Source organism: Sciurus carolinensis, chromosome 19 (assembly GCF_902686445.1).
Source record: "Sciurus carolinensis chromosome 19, mSciCar1.2, whole genome shotgun sequence".
NCBI classification, from domain to species: Eukaryota; Metazoa; Chordata; class Mammalia; order Rodentia; family Sciuridae; genus Sciurus; species Sciurus carolinensis.
In genome coordinates this window covers 14,819,102-14,844,390 of record NC_062231.1, presented here as the reverse complement: position 1 = coordinate 14,844,390, position 25,289 = coordinate 14,819,102, and the positions used below count along the sequence as shown (strand labels likewise).

General features: G+C 51.1%; 1 protein-coding gene across 12 annotated transcripts in view; it reads right to left on the bottom strand.

The window, feature by feature from the left end:
* Window positions 1–25,289, bottom strand: part of Atp2b2 (ATPase plasma membrane Ca2+ transporting 2) — a 354,925-nt gene that overhangs the window by 42,035 nt on the left and 287,601 nt on the right. For 7 of the 12 annotated variants that reach the window (XM_047534510.1, XM_047534498.1, XM_047534500.1 and 4 more), the window contains 7 exons: window positions 18,051–18,176; window positions 16,352–16,384; window positions 15,305–15,364; window positions 10,183–10,224; window positions 9,175–9,333; window positions 6,395–6,609; window positions 2,259–2,501 (listed from right to left, as the gene is read on the bottom strand). In XM_047534510.1, the coding sequence (XP_047390466.1) occupies window positions 2,259–2,501; window positions 6,395–6,609; window positions 9,175–9,333; window positions 10,183–10,224; window positions 15,305–15,364; window positions 16,352–16,384; window positions 18,051–18,176 (878 nt within the window). The remainder of the gene's footprint in view (window positions 1–2,258; window positions 2,502–6,394; window positions 6,610–9,174; window positions 9,334–10,182; window positions 10,225–15,304; window positions 15,365–16,351; window positions 16,385–18,050; window positions 18,177–25,289) is intronic. The other 5 variants (XM_047534505.1, XM_047534508.1, XM_047534507.1 and 2 more) reach the window with 3 other exon arrangements.

Sequence of the window (25,289 nt, the reverse complement as noted above, 5' to 3'; positions counted from 1 at the left end):
CCTTTGACTGTAATTGAATAATATACATCTCAACCCAAGCCCACCCCACAGGGCTGTGCCCACGTGTCCGTCCCCATAGCCAGAAGCCTGTTCTGGGAATCGCCTTCTACCCTCTCTGCCACATCTGCAGGACCAACTCGTTCACAGCAACTCGGTTATTTTAGGAAGGACTGCGGAACCAAATAAAGCATCATCGCTGATCTCTTTTGATTCCCAAATCAGGGGAGAAAGAAGACAAAAATGTCATTTCTGGCATCAGCCGCAGGGTTCTCTATCGCTGGTCTGCACATGTTCTCCAACCTACTTTCCCCTTTGTCGATTCTGTCTCCCTTGGCATGCAGCCCCGGGGTGACGTGGGTGGCCGTGAGAGGCAGGGAGCAGCCGCCGCCTCCTCATCCCCGCAGCGACCCTAGGTCCCTCGCTGCTGACTCCTGCTGCTGACTCCCCAACTTGGCGGCTCCCACAAATCCAGCCGGATTATGAAGGCTGCAGCTGGCTCAGCGCAGAAGGGGAAGGTTGGGGCACGGACACATGTGGAGGGGAAGCAGAAAAGCTCAGTTGATTTGCCCAGATGCACATGAGGCAGAAATGCCCTGCATCTGGGAGCTGGTGGACAGTTGGATGAATGATCTCTGGGCTTGTCATCCATAATCCAAATACTGGTTAATTACTAAGAGGCAACCTGTGTTTCTAAGCCAGAGAGGGATCCCAGCATGGTAAGACTAAGCAGTGTGGCTGAGAGAGTAAGGTGGTTTTCTTTTTCTTTACCAAAATGAGTAATTTTGCTACTACTAGTAACAACGATGGTATTGCTGGTGGCAGACTGTTTATGAAAATGGTCACAATTATTTCCTGCTATGAATCCATGTCCTATGTGGCACCTCCCAGCAAGAGGTAGAGTCTCTAATTCACTCTGTGAATCTGGGCTGGCCTCCCGACTTGCACTGGTCAACAGAATGTGTCAAAGTGACCATGTGCCCGTTTAGAGCCCAGTTCTTAGAAGACCCTGCACACCTCAGTTCTAAGATCCCTGTTATCACCATGTGAACAAGCCCAGACTGGCATGCCAGAGGAGGTGAGACCACCGGGCAGAGCAGAGGCAGCCTGGAGGAGGCCAAGCCTGATCAGCCAAGAGCAGCAGAGTCGACCACTTGAAGCTCTGCAGACATGAGGGAGCTCAGCTGAGACTGGAAGAGCCACCTTGCTGAGCCTAGCCAGAACAACTGAATTGCAGGATTGCTAACTAAATATAGCCAACTCTTAGTACCTGTGGGGCATTGGTTTCAGGACCGACTGTAGATACCAAAATCTGTGGATGCTCAGTCCCTTAAAGAGGATGGCCTAGCATTTACATAGAACCCACGTAATTCCTTCCCATATTTTAAATGGTCTCTAGCTGATTTATAATACCAAACTAAATATTACATGTAAAGAGTGGTTTTACTGTATTGTTTAGGGAATAATGACAAGAAAAAAGTCTGCACAAGTGCTGTATAGACACAACCAGTTTAAGTCCTAACTAGAAAATTTTTTGCATATTTTTGACCCACATTTGATGGAATCAGTGTGTGCAATCCACAGACATGGAGTGCTGACCGTGCAGTTTCGTTTTGTGCCACTAAATTTTGAAGTGTGTGTGTGTGTTTGTTTTGGTACTGGGGATTCAACCCATGGTTGCTTAACCACGGAGTTGCATCCCCAGCCCTTTTTATTTTTTGAGACAGGGTCTCACTAGGTTGCTTAGGGCCTAAATTGCTGAGGCTGGCCTTGAACCCTCAATCCTCCTGCCTCAGCCTCTGGAGTGACTGGGATTATGGGTGTGCACCACCACATCTGGCTTGAAGTATTTTGTTTTGTTAAAATCTAATTAATGAAAACTTCTGTTTTGGTCAAGGGGGTCAAGGGCAGGATTTAGAAACAATAATCGATGATAATAATTAACAGTCTTTTCTGTTTGATGACACAAACATTAAAGTTAGCAGAATATCGAATCCAACAGAAATGAGTTGCTTATTATCTGACCATCCGGGAATGTATCAGCAGGGGTTGAGAACACCAATGCCATTGTTTAACCTGCCCACTACTTCTGCCTCATGCCACGGACCAACGCGTCCCCTAGCGGAGGATGCCGCAGGTGCACCCCCTAGCGGAGGATGCCGCAGGTGCACCCCCTAGCGGAGGATGCCGCAGGTGCACCTCCAAGCGGAGGATGCCGCAGGTGCACCCCCTAGCGGAGGATGCCGCAGGTGCCCACTTACCAGAATCTTGGTGGTGTAGGCGCTGTTGATGGCGATGGCGTTGACCAGCAGCTCCATGGTCTTGGCGTTGATGGAGCTGGGATCGGGGATCTCCTTGTAGTGGACGTCGCCGACGTAGGCCTGCACCACCGTCATGCGATTGGTGGTCAGAGTGCCTGTCTTGTCTGAGCAGATGGCCGTGGCATTGCCCATGGTCTCACAGGCGTCCAGGTGGCGTACTAGGTTGTTGTCCTTCATCATTTTCTGGGAGAAGGGGCAGGTAAGAGGGCGATGGTGAGGAGGGACGGTGGGGGAGAAGGGGTGCCTGGGGGCATCGGGTGATATGTCATCACTGAGGCGGGGCTGCCTTGGTTTCTGATGTCCTTCTGCCCATCAGAGGGTCTTGGACGTCAAAGCCTTTTACACCTGGACTTCTTTTTAGTGAACGGCCCTTTCTTTCTCTTTTTTTTTTTATTTGAACCATTTTAAAGATTAATTTCTGACTTTAAGGGACAGAAGTAATCTACACTATGGAAAAAAATAGTGGAAAAAATAAAAAAAAATAAGGTTGGGTCCCTCTCAATTCCTAATATTTTACTCTTAAAAAAATTTTTTTTTAGTTGTTGATGGACCTTTATTTTATTTTTGAAATTTATTTGTATGTGGTGTTGAGAATCGAACCCAGTGCCTCACGCATGCTAGGCAAGCGCTCTACCACTGAGCTACAACCCCAGCCCAATATTTTACTCTTAACCAGACATAAATAATTATTCTTCATTTGGTGATGGATTTTCTCAAATGTATCATCTTCTACTAGTGTCTGGTTTTTACTGTCATTTCAGTTTTGCCAAAAGTAAATAAGTTTCAGATACATGTGTTTATAGGTATAGGGGAACATTTGGAAAACTATCAAAATATTAGTGTCATCTCTTGGTGATAAACTTTTAGATTTTTATTGACTTCTTTTTAAAAAAATCTGTAGATTCAATTTTTCTATAGTGGACACATAAGTTTCACCATAAAAATTATGAATTTCTTTTAAACAAAAATACACAAAAAGGGGGCTGGGGTTGTAGCTCAGTGGTAGAGCGCTTGCCTAGCATGTGTGAGGCACTGGTTTGATCCTCAGTACCACATAAAAATAAATAAAATAAATGTATTGTGTCCATTTACAACTAAAAAAATATTTTAAAAATACACAAAAAGGAAAATTAAAAGTAAACCATAAGCTGCCACCTAGAACAGCTACATCTTACATATCAACATTTTTTTCTTTTTAAATTTATAACAAAATGGAACCCTACTATACATATTATTATTAATATATATATATTTTTGTATAGCCTCCCCCCCTCTGGCTCAGCTCCACACTCCTTGCTTTTTCTAGGTTCTCAAACAAGTGAATAAAATAAAGTAATTTTCAAAGAACCACCACCATTTTTCATGCAGGTGTTCTGACATGTTGACACTACCTGGTAAGGAAGGGTGTGCAAAGCTGCCTGAGGCTGAATCAGATGGAGTCTTAGTCTGTGCCTAGAGATTTTTGTTCTCCCCTTTGGTACCAAGGATTGAACCCAGGGGCACTTAACCCCTGAGCCACATCCCCAGCCCTTTTTGTGTTTCATTTAGAGACAGGGTTTTGATAAGTTGCTTTGGGCCTTGCTAAGTTGCTGAGGCTGGCTTTGAACTTGGATCCTCCTGCCTCAGCCTCTGGAGCTGTTGGGATTACAGGTGTGCGTCACCTTGCCCAGCTGGGCTTAGAGATTTGATTTCCTTTATTTTTGTTCCTCGTTATAATTCTTTATAGCAAGAGTAAACTCAGAGTGCAATTTGAATAATTTTAATAGAGGTTTAAGTTAAATATTGGTAGGATTATGTGCTAATGCATTTTTCTTATTATAATCTATGGTAATAATGCCAATAAATGTATGTTGAATGGTTGATCAACATTTGGAATTTGCAATACACTTTGCAGTCTGCCAAGTCCATTTGCATTTATGTTCTCATATGATGTTGTAAGAATCCCGTGAACCCTGAGAAGATCTGTTTTGGCAACTGAAGAAATCCAGGCAAAGACATTGGACCAGGATCACACACCTGGTCCAATTGGACCTGGTGGCTCCCAGGTCCAGGGAGGTTGAAGGCTGGTGTTTGAACCCAGCTCTGCTTAACCGCACAGCCTGGATCATTCCATGGAGCCTCAGCCCATCTTCTCTCTCTGAAGAGGGTGGTCTATGGGCTTGAGAATTCCTAAGTTTGGGACTGTCCAATAGAGTAGCTCCATGGGGCTACTACTGAGCACTTGAAAGGTGACTAGTCCAAAGTGTAAATGCAAGAAGCACATTGGATTTTGAAGACATTATGAAAAAAGAATGTGTAAAAGAAATATAATGTGTAAATCAAATATATTGATTGCATGTTACATTAATAATAATTTGGATATATTGGGTTAAGTGAATTGCATTATTAATGTGACCTTCACCTGTTCCTTTTTTACTTTTAAGAAAATGTGGCTACTTGACATTTAATGTGGTTCACATTCTGTTGCTCCCAGGCAGCATTGATCCAAGTGGTCATTGCTGGGCTCTTGATGGTGGCTCCCAGGTCCAGGCTGCCTCTTGTGGGCTGGGTGCTCTAAGTTTATCAAGTGACTGCGTAAGTAACACGACCTAAGATGACCAAAGCCAACAGGTGCCAGAGAGACAAACTGTAGACAGCACAGAGGCCTACGATTGTCTAGACACAGGACTCCTCCAAACCCAGTCTGTGCAGGTTTCAAGGGGATCCCCAGCGCAGGGGGGTGGCTGTGGAGCCCCTACTCATGGCTATGTAATGCCGCCCCTCTCTAGTCCCTGGGCTCCCGAGGAGCATCTTCACGTGACCTGTTTGGGCTTTTGTGTGTGGGATGGAGTTTCTTTGAAAACCCTAAAACACAGAGACGATAAGGGCTGTATACTTTTCACAGAACTGCTACTTCCTGGCACCAGCCTGGAGATCTCTTTTCTGGATGAAATTACATCGGAGAGCCCAGCCCAAATTCCAGCTTGGAAACAGATGCTCACTGTGCCCTCCAAAGACCCTGCCAATTTCTCAGAGTGGACACCTTGTTTATAAACACAACCACGCCTCTGCCCTCATGGGGATACTGGGCAAAAAAACCCAAAAAAATAAAAACCAAAAACCCAGAGTCCTGCCCTCTGAGACGGGGAAAGCCTGGGGCAAAGGGAAGAAATGGGCAGGATGTGAGTGCCTTGGAGTGACCCATAGAAGGTCAGACTTGTGGCGTTTGGGACCCACGGATGACCACTGCCTGGGCAGGTGCTTAGGAAAGCCCCCAGACCTGAGCTTCCCCAATGAACATCCACTGCCCAACAGCTCTTCATTTAACTGCTTTTAAAACCTCTTATATTTTCAGTCTATATCCAAGGTGAGGAAGCTTCCACTAAGTTAGGCTTCCTTTTGTTTTCGGCCTACCTCGTTCACACTTTAGATCGCGACCTCTGAGATTAGTTGTGTAAATGCTACGTCTACGAGGGGCCGATTACTGTGGCTGCCAGACTTTGACCTATATTCAGTGGGATGGGGATAGGTTTTAACCTCAAAGCGAGGTCTGGGTTTTATTTAACTTTTGCAGTATACCTCATGCATGCTAGGCAAGTACTCTACTACTGAGCTACAACCTCAGTCCTATTTTATCTTGGTGGGGTGGAGACGATTGTCAATACAAATCTGGAGAATGTATATTAAGTTCAGATTGATTTTTTTATTTTTTGCGGTGCTGGGGATTGAACCCAGGGCCTTGTGCTTGCGAGGCAAGCACTCTACCAACTGAGCTATCTCCCCAGTCCTATTAAGTGAAGATTTTTGACTTCTCTTGAAAGAACTGAAGGTCTGACCACCCTGGGCCTGCATTCCTACCAGGTGACATTTGGCTGGGTGGAAGTGGAGACCCCTGTGGCTGGGGTGCAGCTCTTGGGTTTGCCCCCAGCTTCCGCAGGTGTCTGAGTTTTGGGGACAGCAGATATCTTCTCTGAACCCCTGGTGTGTCCAGATGCTTCTTGGCTCATCTCCCAATCCCAGCACCAACCCCCTGGCCCCCCGCAGGCTCCCCAGAGCTGGGAGGCATCAGCTGACTGGTCCTGCTCTCCCCATCTCACCTTCACCGAGTAGGCCAGCGAGATGGTGACAGCCAGAGGGAGACCCTCGGGCACAGCGACCACCAGCACCGTCACACCAATGATGAAGAACTTGACAAAGTACTGCACGTAGACGGGTGTGCACTCGGGTAGCCACGGCTTCTTGTTGACCACAAAGGTGTCCACGGTGAAGTAGAGCACCAGGATGATCACCGTGATGGCCGACATCACCAGGCCTGCAACGGGGGGACACCTGCTCAGAAGGTTCTGGGCGGGGTGCAAGGGATCCTGGGAAGTGAGGTGTGGACTAAACCCTTGGCTAAAAGGGCCCCGGGGTCTGGAAGACCCCAGATCACCTCCCAGCTCTGCTACTTCCTTGCTCTGTGGCCTAGAACAAGTCCTTGGTCTTCAGCGAGCCTCAGTCTCTCCCTCTGTACAATGGGCATGTGGACTTCCTTCATGCAAAGTGCCTAGCACAGTGCCTGCCTGACACTTAGCAGGTGCTTCAGAAATGTGTGGCAAGGACTGGGTGGTGCCTGAAGAACCATCTGCATAGAGTTTTCACGGAAGAGGGAGGCGAAGTTGGAATCACTTATTTCCTTACTTATTCGATAAATACCTCGTGCCTAGGCTAGGAACTCGGGGCACAGCAGCTACAGAGTTCCTTCTCTTGGGAACCTGATGTTCTAGGGGGACAGGCAGATAAGCAACAGACAACACAGCAGCAAGATGATTTCTGACGCGGACTGATGCTGCAAAGGAAAACACCAGGCTGGTGTGGCAGAAGGTGACGTGAAGTGGCAGTTGCTTTATCCAGGATGGCCAGGGAAGGCTTCCTGGAGGAGGTGACCTTTGGGCAGACACAGGAACAACAGGGGGGAGCATCCATGTGGTGACCTGGGGGAAGAACATTCCAGGTACAAGAAACTACAGGTGGGTATTTTTTTGGAAGAGGAAACTGGGGCTCAGACAGGGAAGTGTCTTGCCCGTGGTCACAGAAGCCAGGAGACACTGTAGCAGCAGGGATGTAGTTGACAACCTCCCTAGATCCTCTGGGGTCCCTCTCGCCCGTTCGGCATGCCCGTCTCCCACCCGTGGCGGGTGCTGCAGAGACTGCTTACATCTGTGGCCTCTGGCAGAGGGAGGTGGCACTAGGGCGATGGGAGGCCCCTTGTCGTGGGACTGTATCCTAATCTGATACCCAAAGCCCAGCCCCTGCTGCAAGGTGGACAGGCCCTGCCGTGTGGCTCATTGTCCTGTGGACTCAAGCGGAGGCCAGGAAATCTCAGGGGCATCTGGCTTCCTCCCCTTACTCCTTGCAGGCTCCACCTGAGAACGTCTCCTCCATAAACCCCTCACCACCCATCTCAGAGCTGCCTGCACAAAGTTCAACCCATTGTCTTCGTAGTCCCCTCCCCTCCCCAGTGCCATGTTCCCATGGAGTCTTGTGCCTGTGACACAATGGTGGGGACAGAGGAAATCCCTGGGCCCGTCCTTCCCCACCCCCACCTCCAGCTGTGGCGCCTCAGAGCCCGGCTCTATCCCTGTCTGACAGTCACAGGGGCGGGAAGCCAAGCTCCCAGCAGCTGGGAGCTATCACCAGGCCCCCGGGTTTAAATATAGACAGCCAAGCCTATAATTTGCCTCCCTTCCCCTGCAGTGGTATCTATAATTAGAGCCAGGGAGACAGCCACGGAGGAGAGAGCAGCCAGGTGGGGAGGCCTTGGCATTGGCTGTATCCTTAACCAGGAGGGGAGGCCAAAGCTGTGCTGGAGGGTCAGGGCTCACCTTGCAGCTGGGCTCAGCTTCCTGGGCCAGGGGGCCATCACCAGCCATCGCATGCAGTCACTACCTCAGCAGGGAAGCCCCACTTGTTCAGTTGGAGCACAGACAATGGGCTTCTCCCTGGACTCCTGGTCCGCCCTCAGTCTCTTATCTTTCCTCTGCACTGCAGCTGGTGTGGTCATTATAAAGCGCACATCCATCCCTGCCCGCCCTGGCTCAAACCTCTTCCATGGCTCCCACTGTCCCCAGGATAAAGTCGGAGCTGCGTAGAACTCCAGGCCCTGCAGAATCTGCTCCCTCTTTAGTCACCGCATGTGCCAAGTGCTAAGTACTTTATATGCCTAATTCCCTTTAATCCTCACAGCAACCTGTCATGTAGGGAAGACCAGTATTCCCATTTTATAGGTGAGAAGACAGATTCAGAGCAAGTTGAAGATACTTCACTCACTTCTCACAGTCATAGATTAGAATGTAGGCAGTCTGCCCTGAGTCCAGACTTTTACCTTCCCTGTTCTGCCTCACTAAGTGCTGAGTGCCTACTGTATACAGGACTCAGATTGGTTACTATGGGCAGGCTTCAAGGATCATCTCTCTCTTATTTATTTACTTACTTACTTATTTGTACAGGGAATTGAACCCAGGAGTGTTAACTACTGAGCCACAGCCCAAGTCCTTTTTATTTATTTATTTATTTTATTTTATTTTTTTGCAGTGCTGGGGATTTGAACCCAGGGCCTTATGCTTGCGAGGCAAGCACTCTACCAACTGAGCTATATCCCCAGCCCCCTTTTTATTTTTTATTTAGAGACAGGTTCTCACCAAGTTGCTTAGGGCCTTGCTAAGTTGCCGAGGCTGGCTTTGAGCATGCAATCCTCCTGCCCCAGCCTCCTGAGCTGCTGGCATGACAGGTGTGTACCACCCTGCCCAGCAGGACCATCTCTTTCAAGGTGGCTGAGGCTCTGCCTGGGGTCTCACCGGACGCTTCCGTCCCTCGCCCCCCACAGCTGCACACTCACCTGCCTTGCCGATCTGCACCGCCAGTTTGGTGAGCTTGCCCTGCAGCACAGACTTCTCCTTCTTGTGCATGTTGGCCTTCTTCTTGTCGTCCGCGTCGCCGCCCTCAGCACTCTTGAGGGGCTGCATCTCCATGGCGGCTGCCCCGTCCTGCTGTTTGGCTGCAGGAGGCAGAGCACGCACACGCACATGCACATGCACACAGACACACAGACATGCACGCAGGTCAGCCTGCAGGGTGGGATGCTGGCACCCACCCTGCCTGCCCAGGGGAGGCGTCGGCTGCCCCGACTGGGCCCCTGCATGGTCGGCACAGAAGCCCAGGAATGGGACCTGACTCTCCTGGTTGGAGTCTCTGGTTCCCAGGGGATCTCACTGCCTCAGATAGCAGGGACTGGCAAGGCCCTACCCTGCCTTCCCAGCAGGAGTGGACTGGGGTCCCCCCGGGACCTGAACAAACCCATAGACTCTACCCCCAAAGGACACTTGGTCAAACAGGAAAGAAAGCCTTGGGCTTTCCCAGCATGTCGCTGGGGCCATGCTATTAGGATATTAAGGATCCAGCGGATAGGAGGGTCAAAAAATAAAAATAAAAAATAAAAAAGAGACTTAAAAAGGTGAAAGAGGGTGAACCTGGTCATAGGTGCTAGTCCCCATCCCAGTCAGTATGGCCTCTTCAGCACAGGAGTGAATGGAGGCCTGGTGGCCCTTTTGAACAGAGATTGGGCCAGTGCTTAATCTACCTTACCCTTTGACCTCTAAGGATCTCAGAGAAACAGTTTTGAGTCTGCAGCTGAATGGGCCGGGAGCTCAAGGGCTGGGGAGACACGGGCCCAGGAGTGCCCTTCTTCTCCCCAGGGACACCTCTTTATTTGACCTGGCACCATGCGTAAGTATCATAGCGACACCCCCAAAGACGCCAGGTCTGGCCGCTAGCCTCCGCCCCTGGTGCCTTCTGGTGTGGGTGGGGAGGGGCCGCGTGGACCACAGAGGCCGGGGCAGAGGTTTACCTTTGCTCTGGCTGGAGTCCACATTGCCATCTTGCATTTTACCTACACGACAAAGAATTTTAACAGACAACAGAGAACAGACAGCACAGGTTGGTCATCACAGAGACACAACAGGCCATGGACATTCATGTCACAGATGGAGGAAGGGCAGAGCTGTTCAGGGTGATGAGGGGGCCTGCAGAACCAGGGCAAGCTGGCCGCCATGCCAGCCACGGGGGGCTGTCAGTCCGAGCGACTCTGGATTCTCCCGGGGGGCCCAGGAGAGAGGGTGTCTGTTGCAATCATCTTGGCCCTGAGCGTTTTATAGATTCAAGGACCATATTTGAGAGTAAAGGGGACAGAGTCTGCTGGCAGGAAGCAGAACTCCAGACCCTGCTAGTGAGGCTTTTATAACTTTTTGATTGTTGTATTTTGTGGGCTTGGAGGAGGCAAAGGGGAAATTGTTCGGCTACAACTTTTTGCTTTCTTGTAAAAGAAAATGTGCAAACACAATGGAGAAAGAGAGAAAGAGAAGTGGGGAAGAGGGAGAGGGAGAGGGAGAGGGAGAGGGAGGGGGAGGGGGAGGGGGAGGGGGAGAGACAGGGGAGAGGTTGATTCTAGAATGAGTGGAGTTTGGATGATGTACTGAGGCCTGTGTCCCTTTGTTTCTGGCTCCAGGAGGACAAGTCTACTCTTTCCTCATCTTTCTGAAGGGCTGAGAAGCCACTGCATGGATGACACCCTGCCCAGTGTTCCTGACAGTGACCAGGGAAAAGAGTGAGCATGAGGTCCCCAGCAGTGGTCTTTGAGGGGCCCTTCGTATGTCTGAGGGCTTCGTGAAGCATCCTCCGTCCCTGGGGAAGCCACTGACCCTTGGTTAAGGGGACTTCATTCTGCAGCTGCGGCCACAGTAGACAGGCTAAATAGAGTCAGTGGGTTCCCCTGGGCACCTCCTTCCATGCCAGGGCCTAATCCTGCCTAGTGCAGGGGAAAGGGTGACTATGGAGGCCCCTGCCCACTAAGCAGGGCTGCCTGGAAGGCCCTCCCCAGCCCTGGCACTGGTGGCTGCTGCCTCTCACCTGAACCCTCCTGTCCCCTGGCCTGTGCTGCCCATCTGGAGCTGTTCCTCTGGACCTTGCCACTATGGGAGGGGTCTGAGGAGGTCAGCCGCCCTTGGACATTTGCTGCCAAGTGCACCAGGTATCAGGCTCATGTGGGCTCCATGATTTCATGTGGTACTCTGCTAATATACCCATTTATAGATGAGAAACAGAGGCTCAGAGAGGGAGATGGCCCAGTGATGTCTCTGTGGGAAGGCGGACAGCTGGCCCCAAAGTGTGTGCGTGTCTCCACTCTCTGCTCTTTTCTTGAAGACCCTCTGAGCCCAGGGGGAAGGGTGTCAAGGTGGGACCGAGTTCCTGAGGGTCCCTGTTTTGGCACCAACTAGTGATGTGACTTCACATCTCCTAACCTCAGCTTCCACCTTCATATTATAGGACCCCATGGTCACCTCCCCAAGTGCTCAAAAGTCACCTTCAGCTAGGCACAGTGGAGTATGCCTGTAATCCCAGCGACTTAGGAGGCTGGGCCAGGAGGCCGAGGCAAGTTCAAGGCTAACCTGGGCAACTAAGGGAGCCCTACACACCTCAGTGAAACTCCACCTCAAAATAAAAGGTAAAAAGGGTTGGGGAAGTGGCTCAGTGGTAAAGCGTCTCTGGGTTCAGTACCCAGTATGTATATGTAAAAAAGTCACCCTCACAATAACCACTTACATAGTTCAGCCTTCTGCCATTTAAGAAGGTTTTGGCAAGGGTCCTCTTTTCAGTCCCCAAGAGGAAGGGCAGGAGGGACTGTCAACACTCATTTTACAGATGAGGAAACTGAGGCCAAAGGATGTTCAGAGGCAGCCTGCATTTAAGTACAACCTCAATATCACCCTGTAGCCTCATGATTAGCTTGTTGCCATTACTGTACCCAGTTTTCAGGTGACACACAGGAGAGACACCCTGCCCATCACGTTCTGTTCCAGTGTCTGTGCTGGGCTGTTCTCACCACCCCTCATGCTCTATTGTCAAAGTCTTCCTACTGGATTTATAAAACAACAACCAGAGAGAAAACTTTTCAGAGCAAACGGGAACGAACAACAATTATTTTCATTTCTTAAAATAATTTTACTAACTAGGCTAAGGGGCACCAGAGGACTCGGCTTCAATAGTCTCTTTTAGAAGGCTCAAAGGGACCTTTATTTGCATTGCATATTATCAGATGTGCTAGCCGGTGTGCGCCCATTACACCCAGCTAGCAATTTCCTCTTTTATTGCCACAATGATCATGTGACTAGAAAAATAATCGCCAATGCATATGTTGGAGGGAGGGAGCTATGTTGTGGGAGTGCTTTGGTGCAGATGGCCTGGTTTCTCAGAAGCAAGGGACTTATTTGGGACTCCTGTTGCCTGCCTGGCTCTGCACTGCAGTGGGACAATCAGCTCTGGCCCCACGTGGGACCAGAAGGGTGGGCTGTATTTCAGGGGAGCTGGGATGTGGGGCGGGATCCGAGAGGGGGGCCAGGGAGGGGTCTCTGAGGCCCTTCTCCTTCAGATGTGGCTGTTTCCAAGGAGTCCATTCTCTTTGAGCATCAGGAGGGATATAGGTGAGAGGAGCACAGGTTTAGAGGAGAGAGACCACTAGGTAGGAGATCTGGGAAATGTCACTTCTCTTCCCTGTGCCACCCTCTCCTCCTTTGTGAAATGGGCTCATATCAACTAAGGTGATGCTCGGGAGGCACCTGCATAAATGTCAGGAGAGTTGATGGCGATGCGTAATGACTCCTGATTATAATGATTTAAGTGGTGTATTACATAGCCAGATGTGGACAAGCATAAAAAAAAAATAAAGCAATAATTTATGGGCAATCCCATCTCCAGGATGCATGGAACACACTGCCTTTGAGATGTGGCACTTGGGGAAGTAGAGTGGGGAATGTTGGTACCCAAGTGTTTTTTTTTTTTTTTTTTTTTTCCCTCAACATCTGAGTCATCAAGATTTGGCTCAGAGGAAGGAGATAAAATTACGGTTAATTCTCTCGCTTATCAAGGCTCGTAATCTTTCCTGGTGCTCTTTCCTAGAGTATGGAAGATTTGCTAAAATTCAGATTCTCCTTGTGTTGGTCTGAGATTCTGCATTTCTAATAAGCTCAAAGGCGATGCCCAGACTTTGGGTCCTCCGGGCACAGGGCGTTTTCCCAAAATATATTTATGGGGCATACTAGTCCCCCACGATTCAGCCAGGAAGGGTCCTGCTGTTAAATCAGCCTGGAAACCCTTTATGAGTCTACAGCCCTCCGCTACCCACCAGCAGTCCTGCAGTGAGGAAGAAATGAACAGATCAGTGGTTCTCAAATGTCTTTGACCACAGGATCCTTCTCTTAGGGGAAAAGACCTCTCCTTGTAAGTTTCACTCCATCAGGAGATCCTGGTTCAGGAGGAGGGTCTTGGATCAGGAGGAGGAGCACACGCTTTGGAGCCAGCCAGGTCTGGGTTCTGGGTTGAAATCCCAGTTCTGCTACTTTCTAGCCCTGTGTTCTTGGGCTAGTGTCTTGGGTCTCCTTGAACCTCAGTCTCCTCATCTTTAAATTAGGGACAATAGAGCCTGTGTCATGGGGTTTAAATAAGATGGAAATCCTGCAACAGCACCTGGAATATAATAGATGATTAAGAAATAGAAGTTCCTTATTTCTCCTGCAGTTTTTTCCTCTGGATGCTGTGGGTTGGGGACCACAATTTGGAAGTGAAATTGACCTTTTTTTTTCTTTCTGGCCTGGATGGGGTCTATATGCTCATCACCTGGGGATAAGGGGTACCAACACCTGGTTCTTTCTTGCCCAGCTGGGGGTTTGCCCATCTCTGTTCTGTCACCTCTCAGCCAGCCCTTCTTGATATGTGACACCCTCCACATCCCAAGCTGTTCTCCTTTCTCATCCTGGGCCTGAAATAGACCCACATCCAAATTAGCACACTGCTTGCAGAAGTGCCTTATCTAGCCCCTGACATCTCCTAGGATCTTCCATCGTTGGTCACTTTGAAGGCAGAGGTCTGGGGCAGAGGTGGGGACAGTGACAAGTCTCCATGCTTTGCAGGAGCAGAGAGGAGTGAAGGACACAGTGGATGAGAGACCTGTGGCCCAGGGCCTGGTGTGCAGTGACACTGGAGAAGAGATATTTCTGTTCCTTCCTGGGCTTCTCGGGGGCAACGTTTTCATGACTGAGCCACAACAGCTCTCAGCAATCCAAGGAGCAGCCTGGTTGATTATCATGTTTGCTAACTTAGAGACAGGGGCAGTATCTGAGTCAACAGAAGCCTCATCTGTCCTGAAGAGAACTAAATCTTGTGGAGGCAAGTGCACGGAATTCCTCCCTGGCCGTGCATAAGGAGGACAGACGCAGACCCCAGCTACATGGGGCACCCCCGCCCCCATCCACCACCCCCGGGGGCAGTAAGAATGCAGAGTCCCACAGATGCCCCAGCACAGGCAACAGCAAGAAACACCAGTCCACATCCGAGGGACAGAACTAGGCCCGAGCCCAAGCAAACCCCCTGCCCATTAGCTCCATGAAGAGAAGAGGAAGAAAACTCTACCAGGGGCTCAGCCATGCTCTGGGGTGGGACCGAGGAGCTGAACCCTGGCCCGGGTCCCCCTGCTTCCAGGGAACTTTAGCGGAGGCTTGGAGCCTTTGCTGGGGACCCGGATGCTGGCTTCAGCTCAGGTCCTGGCCCCAGGCCATCTTCCCAAAGCCAGGGCAGAAATGCGCTTAGGGGAGGGCCACGCCAGGTGGGACACTGCTTCTTGGGAGCCAAATCTGAAGCCAAAGTCATATGTCCCGCTTTGGGCTCCCCTGGGGGTCCAGGGCCCAACAGGAGCCAGCACCTTTGTGTAGCTACAGGCAGGTGTGGAATTGGTTTCCAGCTGTGGCTCTGCTCTTAAGCGCCTGCCCCATGTGAGAGGGTGACTGTCCCAGTGCGAGATCCCATGCACATCCGAAATCTGTGCAGTCCAGAACAGGGAGAGAAAGCCCAGAGTTGGCAGTGGAAGAGAGAGAGGCCCATCCAACCCAGACCAAGACTGGCCATTGCCATCGGAGACGTACCATTGACTAGGCTGGCCCTCGCACTATCTGCAGCGTTTGAAGCTGCCACACCGTCTGCTGCTGCAGGGGGAGGGTTGGGAGGGATGGAAAATGCAGTGTGTCACAATGGAGAAAAGCAACAAGGATAAAGACATGAACCCACTGGCGGGAAAACCATGTGACTCTATTCTTAACAAACAAAAAAACAAACAAAAAACCAAACCAAACAAGTCACCATTGGAAATTAAGAAACTCAAATTTGGGGTGGGGGGGTGAAATGTTGCCACAGGAGCATGTGGGGAGCAGCTCAGGCATGAAGGGTCTTGAAATAAAACATGGAGGATGAGCAGGGTGGCCGGGAGGATGGTGTCCTTCTGTGGTGAAGTCTAGACAATGTGGGCCCCACAGGTCAGGTGGGGCCCAGGTTGGATGAGGGGTCTGGCTGCCCATCAGGACCAGGGGGCCCCATGACTGGGAGTCAGTTCAAGTTGTTCAGTGAGGGGTGCAGCATGTGCACCAGCCATGCAGAAGGGATATTCACTATGACGGCCATCACGGTGACCTGGTGGGACAGCAGTCAGGGGTGGTGACAGCTGTTAGGACCCTGCCTCTCTCAGGGAACCTCTCACCACTATCTCTTCCTTCTCTAACCAGCATCCTAAAGATGGCTCTGATGGTCTTATGTTTTAAAAGGTGGCATCAAACGTGTCACATTTCGCATACAGGAAAAGGCACTAGTGAAGTTTACTTAATTTAGAAATTAAGAATGATTTGAGATGTCGCATCCTGGTGTGCAGGGCTGAGGGGGCTGGGCAGAGGGGGGCGGTACCATATGACCCTGGCCAACAGAGTGAAGTACTCTAAGGCAAGAGGTGGAGTGGGGTGCTGGTGTGTCCTGCTGGGCTGGCATCACATGAGGGCACAGAGGGGCATCTGTAGGGGCAAAGCCTGTAGCAGGCACAGGGCCATTGCTCACTGGGTGCTGGTGGTCTAGGGGCAGGCCTTGGTAGCCAAAGGCTGCAGCTATTTCTAAAAGCCCCATCTACTCTAAGGGGTGTCTTACTGTACCTGGTAGCTGAAGGCCATCCCCCTTCTTCACACCTGTGTGATGATTTTTGAGACATGTTAATGATGGAGAAGCACACGTGGCCTCATCTGCACGCTCACATGCACATACACATGCGCAAACACACACACACCCAGGTCATCCTGAAATGGGAAAATGCAGTTGGCAGGCTCTCAGCCTTGTCTCCAGTTGAGATGATGGGATGGAGGGATGGAGGAAGCTCAGCCCCAGCTGGGCTGCTCATGGTGGCCTGAGATGCTGGACCACCTCCCAGGCTTACTGTGCCATGTCCTCTTTGCATCCCACCTCTTCTCCCTCCATGAAGCTGAGTCTTTCAATATTTCATCTCCTTGGTACATGCTCAGAGAGGGACCTTGGCTACACTTTTGGGTCCACTGAAACCTGCCTTCCTTAGTGGCTTTTCAAAAACACAGGTCTGGCTTGTGGGAGCTTCTGGGTGTTCCTGCCCCTGAGTTGAGACCAAGGAGGTGTGTACAGGCCACAGCATCCTGTGCAGCTCCCTGCATCCTGTGCCAGGCCTGGTCACCCCTGCCAAAGATTCTCCCCTTGGTACATGGACACTGTCCTGATGCCCTCTGGATGTTCCTAGTTAGGACTCTCTCCTCCATTTCAACCTCTGCACCCCCTTGCTCTCTCCAGCCTCTTGACTTCCCAGATAACAGCTCAGATCCACTGTTGCCACTTGTGGGGGTAGGTGCAGAGTCATAATCTCATAATTTTAGGGGGAATCCACTGAAAATGGGTTTTGCCCTCAGGAACAAGTAGCCTTAAATCCTGTCCCAGACTCTGTGCTGAGAGCTGGAGATAGCAGAGTTGCCCCTGAAATCCAGGCAGGGACCATCTGCCCTCTTATCTCTCTTCTTCCCAGGCTCCAAAATTTCTGGGTGTTGGGGATCCTCCCTTGGAGCTTAGGGAAGAAGGTAAAAGACTGAGAATATGAAAGGGAGGCTGATGCTGAGACTGATTATGGGGTCAGATAAGGAGGGAGTTGTGCTGGACTTCTGGATTTGGACCTGGCCTGGCGGGATTGGGGTTTCTCATGAAAGCATCCCTCTCTGTCCTGAGAAGCATTTCATCACAGGTCACATCCATTTCACTGATGGGAGTCTAATGAGTAAGGATTCTTATTTTTAAGGGGGAGGAAGAATCAGAACCGGGGCAAGGTAGCAGCTTGAGGGGAATCAGAGAGGTGGCTAAGAGCAGTATATTTGCAGCCATGCTTTTGTCCACCTTCCCCAGAATATCCTCTGCCCACGTTTGGGACAAATCTATGCTGGGTAGCTTTTCAGCTCCGCCTAGTGGAGTTGACAATGGTGGCAGGAATAAGAGTCAGCAGGAATTTCTACTCAATATCAAGGTGACAAGACCTGTTTGTGCTGGCTGTTTCTACTGCTTGAGACAGAAGACTCAATCACATGCTCAGCATCCTGGCCACAAGGGGAAGGAGGGGCCTCTGTGACATGACTGGACAAGACGGAGACTGGGACAAGACCCTAGAGATGAGACAGACAGAGCCCACCTGGCCCCAGCAAGGCCTTGAGGATGGAGGCATCTGTCGGTACAGGGCGTGGACACAGAAGGCACTCAGGAACTATTTTGCTGACTGAACAAATAAACAAAAACAACAAAAAATGTGGCCTTAAAAGCTCCTCTCCTGGTCTGCAAGGGGGTCGTGCTTACCTTTTTTGTCTTTCTTCTCTTCCTCTTCACCACCAGCCCCTAGCAGGGTAAAGATGATGCCAGTCTGAGAGTTCACACCTACAGCAGTCACCACCATTCGTCCTGAGCCCTCCATCACATGGGTCCCTGGGGAAAGGGACAAAAGCCAAGTTATCATTACAAGCCCCAAACTCCCTTCCCAAAGGAGTAGAAGAGATAAGGTTTAAGTCAGTTCCAAGCTTCTTTGCTAGTAAGATTCAAGGGTACCACCTATGGTTAAGGTTCACACTTATGTGTACAGTGGGTTCCTTAAGATGATTTCAACTCAGGGTAGTGCCAGGATGGGCCTGGGGCTGAAGCACTGCTGTTCCTCAGTCCTCAGTTCTCAGGCCCCCCAATCATCTTCAGGCTCACCACATACTACCCTGGTCTGGAAGGTCACTTTCTTCCTTTGTCTCCCTTTCCCCCTTCCTTTCCCTCCCTTAGAGCTCAAGTGGTGATGGGGATACTCTTTCTTTTCCTTATTGATAGTATTTGGAGCTAAATCACACCCTGCTTAATCCTGTGATTAGTATAGAAGAGCTAACTGAAGACTGGACACTGCTCAAAATGGGGTCCACCTTCCCTCCTTATTTGTGGAAAGAATTCAGAGGTCTTTGGGTTTGGATGAGAAAAAAATATGCCTTTGTTTTCACAAACCTCTGGCTGCCATTTAGCATTTCTTCCCACCACAAATGTAGGAATACTGTGGGTGCCCAGGACAACATCACACACATTACAAAATTCTCGGGGGTTTTTTTTGGTATCATTTCATAGCAATTGCAGATTTTGCGGTTGTTCCTCCCTATTTTAAAACTTTGGTGGTTATTAAGCATCCTGACAAATCTTGTTTCAGTGTGTTAATCAGGAAGTGCATACATTTCTATACCATTCATTTTTATACTTCTTTATTTCAGCATAATTGGTTGTATCCAATGTGTTTTAGGCTATGCACTGCAAAACTTTATTCAGAGCAGAGGTGGCACTTAACAATACCACACTTCCTCAGGGGTCCATGCTGCAAGAAAGATTAAGGACCCTCTTCTCAGAATTCCAGATTTCTCAAACTGGTTTCCAAAAAGGCACTAGAATTCTTTCAAGGATCTGGAGGGCCAGCTGTAAGGGATGAAGCGTCTCTATTTTTCTTCATAAGTTTCATTTTACTACTTTTTCTCTCTCTAGTTTTCACATATGAGAAAACATGTGACCCTTGACTTACTGAGTCTGACTTATTTTGCTTCACATATAATCTCCAGTTCCATATTTTATCTGCAAATGACAAGTTCATTCTTTCCTTATGGCTGAATAAAATTCATGGAGTATACATGCCACATTTTCTTTATCTGCCCATCTGTTAGTGGACACCTAGGATAATTCCATAACTTGGCTACTGTGAATTGTGCTGCCACAGACATGTCAAAAATATGCATGTATTGCTATAGCAAGCTGAAACTCTGTCTATACAACAGAGTATTATTCAACCTTCAAGAGGAAGACACTTCTGACATGTGCTGTAACATGGAAGAACTTTGAGGACATTGTGAACTCAGCCAGTTGCAAATGGACTATAAATACCATGTGGTTTCACTCATGTGAGGTCCCTGAGAATAGTCAAATTCATAGAGACAGGAAGTAGGATGGGGATTACCAGAGGCTGGGGAAGAGGAGCAGGGAGTTCATGTTTAATGGGGACAGTTTTAGTTTGGGAAGATGAAAAGTTCTGGAGATGGATGGTGATGATAGCTGCATGAGAGTGAATATGTTTAATGCCCCTGAGTTGGATGGCTGGGTCCAGCCCGGGAAGCTGACAGATCTGCATAAGTGAATTTTTGCTCTCCAGACACCCATTTTTCCCCCTGACTTTAAATTTTACCACTCTGGGTAGAAACCTTTCTACAATGCAGCTTGCCCTTCCTTTTTAAATGGAGAAGTAAGAACCTTGTCCCAGCCTGGTGCTCTGTCTCAGGCCACGCTGTGCACACAGTATACCACATGGGACTTCCCCTTCCCAGGGGGAGGCTTTGGGGACCTCTATACTGATGCCCGACCCTCCAGGACTTGCTTCTTGAACTCGATTCTGCTTTTTAAAGTTTTTCTGCTTGCCCTTCAACACTGGGTGCCCCTTCTCCATGTTTCCAGTTGCAACTTGTCTCTAACACCCTTTTCATTGCTTGGGATTTGAAACCTAGGTCAGCAAGTTCATTAGAATCGTATCTAAAATACGAGTCGATGCCTTGGGTCATTTTCCTTATGCAAGAAACTACTCTCTCTTTTCAAAGGGTTCACCTGCCTCACCCCTTTCCTGCCAGGACCTGTGATATCTTGAGGTTTTGTGTGTATGTGTGTGTGTGTGTGTGCATGTGTACACACGTGCACATGCATGCCTGTACGTGAGTGAATGTGTGCCACACTAGCATCTTGTCATGTGAATCTCAGGACCTCAAAGTGCTCTGCAGGAAGGCGGAGAGACACTCTCCAGTGAGCTCCCTGAAGACAGGCGAACCTCAGCCTGTCCAGGCACAGATGTGGGAAGCACATCACCGAGGCTCACAGAGTGGGCCCAGTTCACTGTCATGGAACCCAGATTCTCAGACGGGAGAATTCTCCAGACAGGAATCTCATGTAGGGAACGGGGTGGGCGTAACCCAGGAATGAGTTCAGATACCGGCTCTGGGCTGAGCAAGCTGGCCCGGCGACCTCCCATCTCAGGTTGATCCAGGAGCTGCCCAGTCCCCACAAGGCCCCGAATCAGGACGTCGGTCATTGTAACAACTTCTGACAAGACACTTTCTGTGACGGCTTGTGTGGGGCTGGCTCATTGCCTACCACCATTCAAGCAACGAGGAAACTGACATGTGGGGGGCGAGGGGGTCACTGGTGACTTCAAAAGACAGAAAGGATCATGGCTGCATTTACAGAGTGGAGATGGCAGTAACAGCAACCCAGCTAGTTTCTAAAACACACCTGCTGCGTGGCAGGCACGGTGCTGCCCAACACGAGCGATTCTACCTCGTGGAGCTCACGCTGGCCCTCAATTTACGCAGGAGGAAACTGCGGCTGGGAGGGGAGAGGTGATTGTCTAGGGCCACCCCCACCACTGGCAAGGGGCAGAGCCAGAGCCAGGAACTGAAGTCTCTGCCTCTTGTCAGGGTCACACGTCATTCCGTCCAGGAGACAAGTCCCCGGGATCTGAGTCTTCGACGCATGAGTAAAGAAAGCGGGCTGAGAAATGAAGGTGCTGGTCCCCTGGCTTGGGTGGTGACAGGGAGGCTGCTCTTCACCTCCCCAGCACGGACGACGGAAAGAGACGCAGGGGCCAGTTTCCACCCACGATAATCAGACCTCAAATCGCCTTCTAATCTAATCACTCCCATCTCAGCAGGGAACTGGCAGCTCTGCCTCTGTATCCGGAGGCAGGAGGAGGGAGGAGGAAGCCAGAGGCTGACTTGGGGTGACGGAACTGCACACCAGATGGGGCAGGGGAACTGGAGGCCTCCACCTTCCCCTCTGGTCCCCTCCTCTGTCCCCGCAGTCCCCCCAGAGGCCACTCTGATGAGTGTCCCCCAGCTCAGGTACCCTGCTGAGGGTTTGGGTAGCTCCCTGAGATCCGAATCCCTCAGTCAGCACCCGGGGGTCAGGCCCCAGCCTCCTCCTGGTCCTTTACCACTGACTCCTACTGGGTGGCCTTTTCCCGCCGAGCCTGCACAGCTCCCTGGCCTTTGTGTCCAGGCCTCTGCCTCCACTCACCTCCTCCTCAAGGCTCAGGATGAATGTCCCTTCCCTTAGCTGGCCCTCCCTTCCCTTAGCTGGCCCTCCTGACCCTCGCGAGAAGACTTCACCTCCCTCCTCTGACCTGGCTCTGCAGTCTTCCTGGGGGTGTCCCAGGCCTGGCTCCCCAGGGAGCCCCTGGCAGGCAGGGCCTGTGCGCAGCTCCCTGGGGAGCCACTGCAGTCCCCTCCCCGGGACCTCCTTTTTCGGTATCTCCCCTGGGGGGCATGTACTGCACTTAAAATGGAGAGTAGACGCCATGCCCCGCCCCCAACATCAACTTTATGGTCTTACAAAGGCCACATTGGTCCCAGCTTGGCCCCCACTTCTCATGCCTCCCTGGGCGCTACCCTGGTCCTCCAGCAAGGCCCAGAGCACGGGCTGCCCTCCTGCTAGAGGAGGCATGGCGTAAACCTGCCCGTGCTCCCCAGGCTGCTCCGGATCAGCTCTGCAAGTCCCTTGCAGAGGGCGATGCTGAACACCACGGCTCTAAAGGTGGGGCAGCAGGTCTGGAGTTCAAGGTCAGCTGACTGCGTCACTCAGAGGAAGGACTGCGGGGTCTCTGTGCAGGGGCAGAGGCGAGAGCCCTTTGGGTATGGGGGCCCCTGCAGCGGGACCTCACTGTGCATGGCCCCTGAACACTGCCCTGCAGCTCCCGCCTCTTCTCGCTCCCCAGGGAGCCCCCCAGAGCTCACAAGCATCAGGGCGTGGGCAGAGGGCCCTGGGCTGGAGAACCAGTCTGCTGTCTGATTCTGATTTGCTGTGGGGCCTTAGGTCAGCCCCTCTCCTCTCTGGGCCTCAGTTTTGCCCTGTGAAGTGGGGAGGGTCCTGGCTGAGGTCACCACCTCTCAGCAATGGTGGCTGGGCATTCTGGGCCATTCCAGGCAAAGGTGGGAGTGGGTCATGCGGCAGACACTCAAGGCTCACGAAGGGTGGGGTGGCTGAGCGGAGAGTGACGGAGTTGGAAGCTTGGTGTTCCATAGAGGGCCGCTGAAAGCCCTGGGGGGAGAGGGAGGGGAAGGGAGGAATATTAACTCCCGACGTGCCACAGACAATCCGGGCGCCTTTTGTCTGTGAGGTCGCGTGAGGCCAGAGCTGGGATGGTCAGCCCGAGGGTGAGGTGGGGGAGCTGGGTCAGCCAGCCATGCAGGGGGTGGCTCCCATCCACCAGTGAGAGGAAAAAGGGAGCCCAGGGCTGGGGAAACCTGGGGCCACTGCCCAAGGGACTGTCAGTTCTGCCTGACCCTCATCTTGGTCCCCTTGTGGGTTGTGCTGGGGTTGGAAACCAGGGCCTCACAGCCACACCCAGCCCCTCCCCTCAGTTTCTGACCTGGCAGCGGAGAACCAGGCCAGGACCCTTCCCCAGAGCATGCTCAGGCCCACCCTGAACAGTGGAAGCCGGTTCCCCCAGGCTGGCCCAGATGTTGGTCATCTTGAGGTCAAAGCTTCGTGGTTTAGAAAGCGGGGCGCAGTGCACCCTCAGTGGCCAAGTTAGAGGGGCTTTGCTTTACTCAATGGGTCTTCTGGGCCCAGAGAGGGCAAATGACCAATGGAGGTTGCACAGGGTATGCAGAAGTCAGGCCGGGAACCCAGGGCTCCTTGACCTCTTGTTTGACCTCCTAGGTCTGTTTTTGCCCAGGGAGAAGGGAGAGGCAGCCATATCTGCTAAGGGCCTTCTTGGTGAAGAGAGATCGTGAGGAAGGGAGGGCCAGCTTGAGGGCTTAGGATTCACCTCCTGGCACAAGCACCAAGCGGAGCCAAGAGGATTCCCTGCCAAGACACTCTTCTCCCACCCCATGTCATTGACACAGTTAGTAATAACAGAGGTTCACAGAGCGCTAGACAGCTGGCAATGTATCCCCGTCACAACAGCCCTATGAGGTAGGTTTTGATGCAAATGCAAGCCAACGCCCTCTGCCCACTGTGGCCTCTCTGACTCAGAGAGGCTGAGTGACAGCCCAGAGTCACACAGCAGTAAGTGGTGGAGCCGGGACTTGAACCCGTGCTCTATCCACTACACCCCCCGCTGCCTCTCATGGAGAAGAGGCAGGGTAGTGTCATGGAGAGAGCGTGGGCCGAGCGGCAGACGGGGCCTTCTGCTGTCATGGTGTCGTCTTATGCTCCCTGCGGTGGTGGCCATGGTGGCAGGTCTGGCTCTCTGCTTGGCCTGACCTTCAACTTGGTGGGGTGGGCAGTAGGCATGGGATGTGGACGGAATCCCCAGAGGGTTTACTGATGTCCTGTGCAAACTTGTGCTGTGACCACTCTTTGTGGGGGGGATGATGGAGGATGGTGGGGGTCCTGTTGGAGCCAGGCCCTGCTGCCTGTGGAGGACACGCCTCTACCCTGGCCTCCTGACTCCGGCCCCTTCCTCTGACGTATTGACATGGTCTACTGTCTCCCAGGGGAAGCTGGAGCAGGTGCTTCCAAAAGGCCGCGTTACTGGATAACTGTCCATGCAGACCTTGGAGGTGAGCTCGGGCTGGGGAAGATCATGGGGCTGGGGGGAGACCGAGGGTCTGAGTTTATCTCTAGCTCTGCCTCCGTCCTCTGTGTGGCCTGACACTCCTTCCCTGGGCTTTAGTTTCTTCAGCTTCAAATTGGGACAAGACCAGGGTTCTCTAGGGAATTTATGAATCCCCTGAAATGCTGCAAAAATCACAAGTCTGGACATCTCTTTCTTGTAAGAGGGATCGTTGCTTTGGGGGACTCTCACAGGGACTCACTGATGACAAAAGTTTAAAAACAAAAACAAAAACGCTGATTTTCCATGAAAAACAAAGCAAAGGTGAGGGTCTGTTTCATGTTAAGGGAGGCTGGAGAGAGAGGAGACATTCCAAAGTCCATCCTGCAGGCCTGCTAGGTGTACTTCTGTAATCTCAATGATTCAGGAGGCTGAGGCAGGAGGATCGTAAGTTTGAGACCAGCCTCAATAACTTAGCAGGGTCCTGAGCAATTTGGTGAGAACCTGTCTCAAAAAGGAAAACCATGAAGGCCTAGGAATATGGCTCAGTGGTAAAGCACCCCTGGGTTAAATCCCTGGTACCAAAGAAACAAAAATAAAACCAAAGAAAAAGTCCTGTAGGTCCTGCCTCCCACATCCATGCCAGTCTGGGACAGGGACAATCAGTGGAATGTGACTATGGATGGCTCACTAGGGAATCATCTCATATCAATGTCAAGTTTCTTGAATGTGATGGCTGTGGGCACAGTCACCCACGGGAGTACGGTGGTTCTTGGTGATCCGCCTGCAGGGCCGAGGGAGAAGGGCCACACCTTCAGGAAGGGAGAGACTGAAGGGGAGCCAATCACTTGGACCACACCCCGTTCGCCTGGACCTTTCTTGCCATGTTTCTCTAAGTTTGAAATGATCTTAAAATACAAAGCTGAAAAAACAGACCCAGGTCAGGGTGTGCTCTTCAGGGACCATCTGCTGCTTGACCACATGGACGT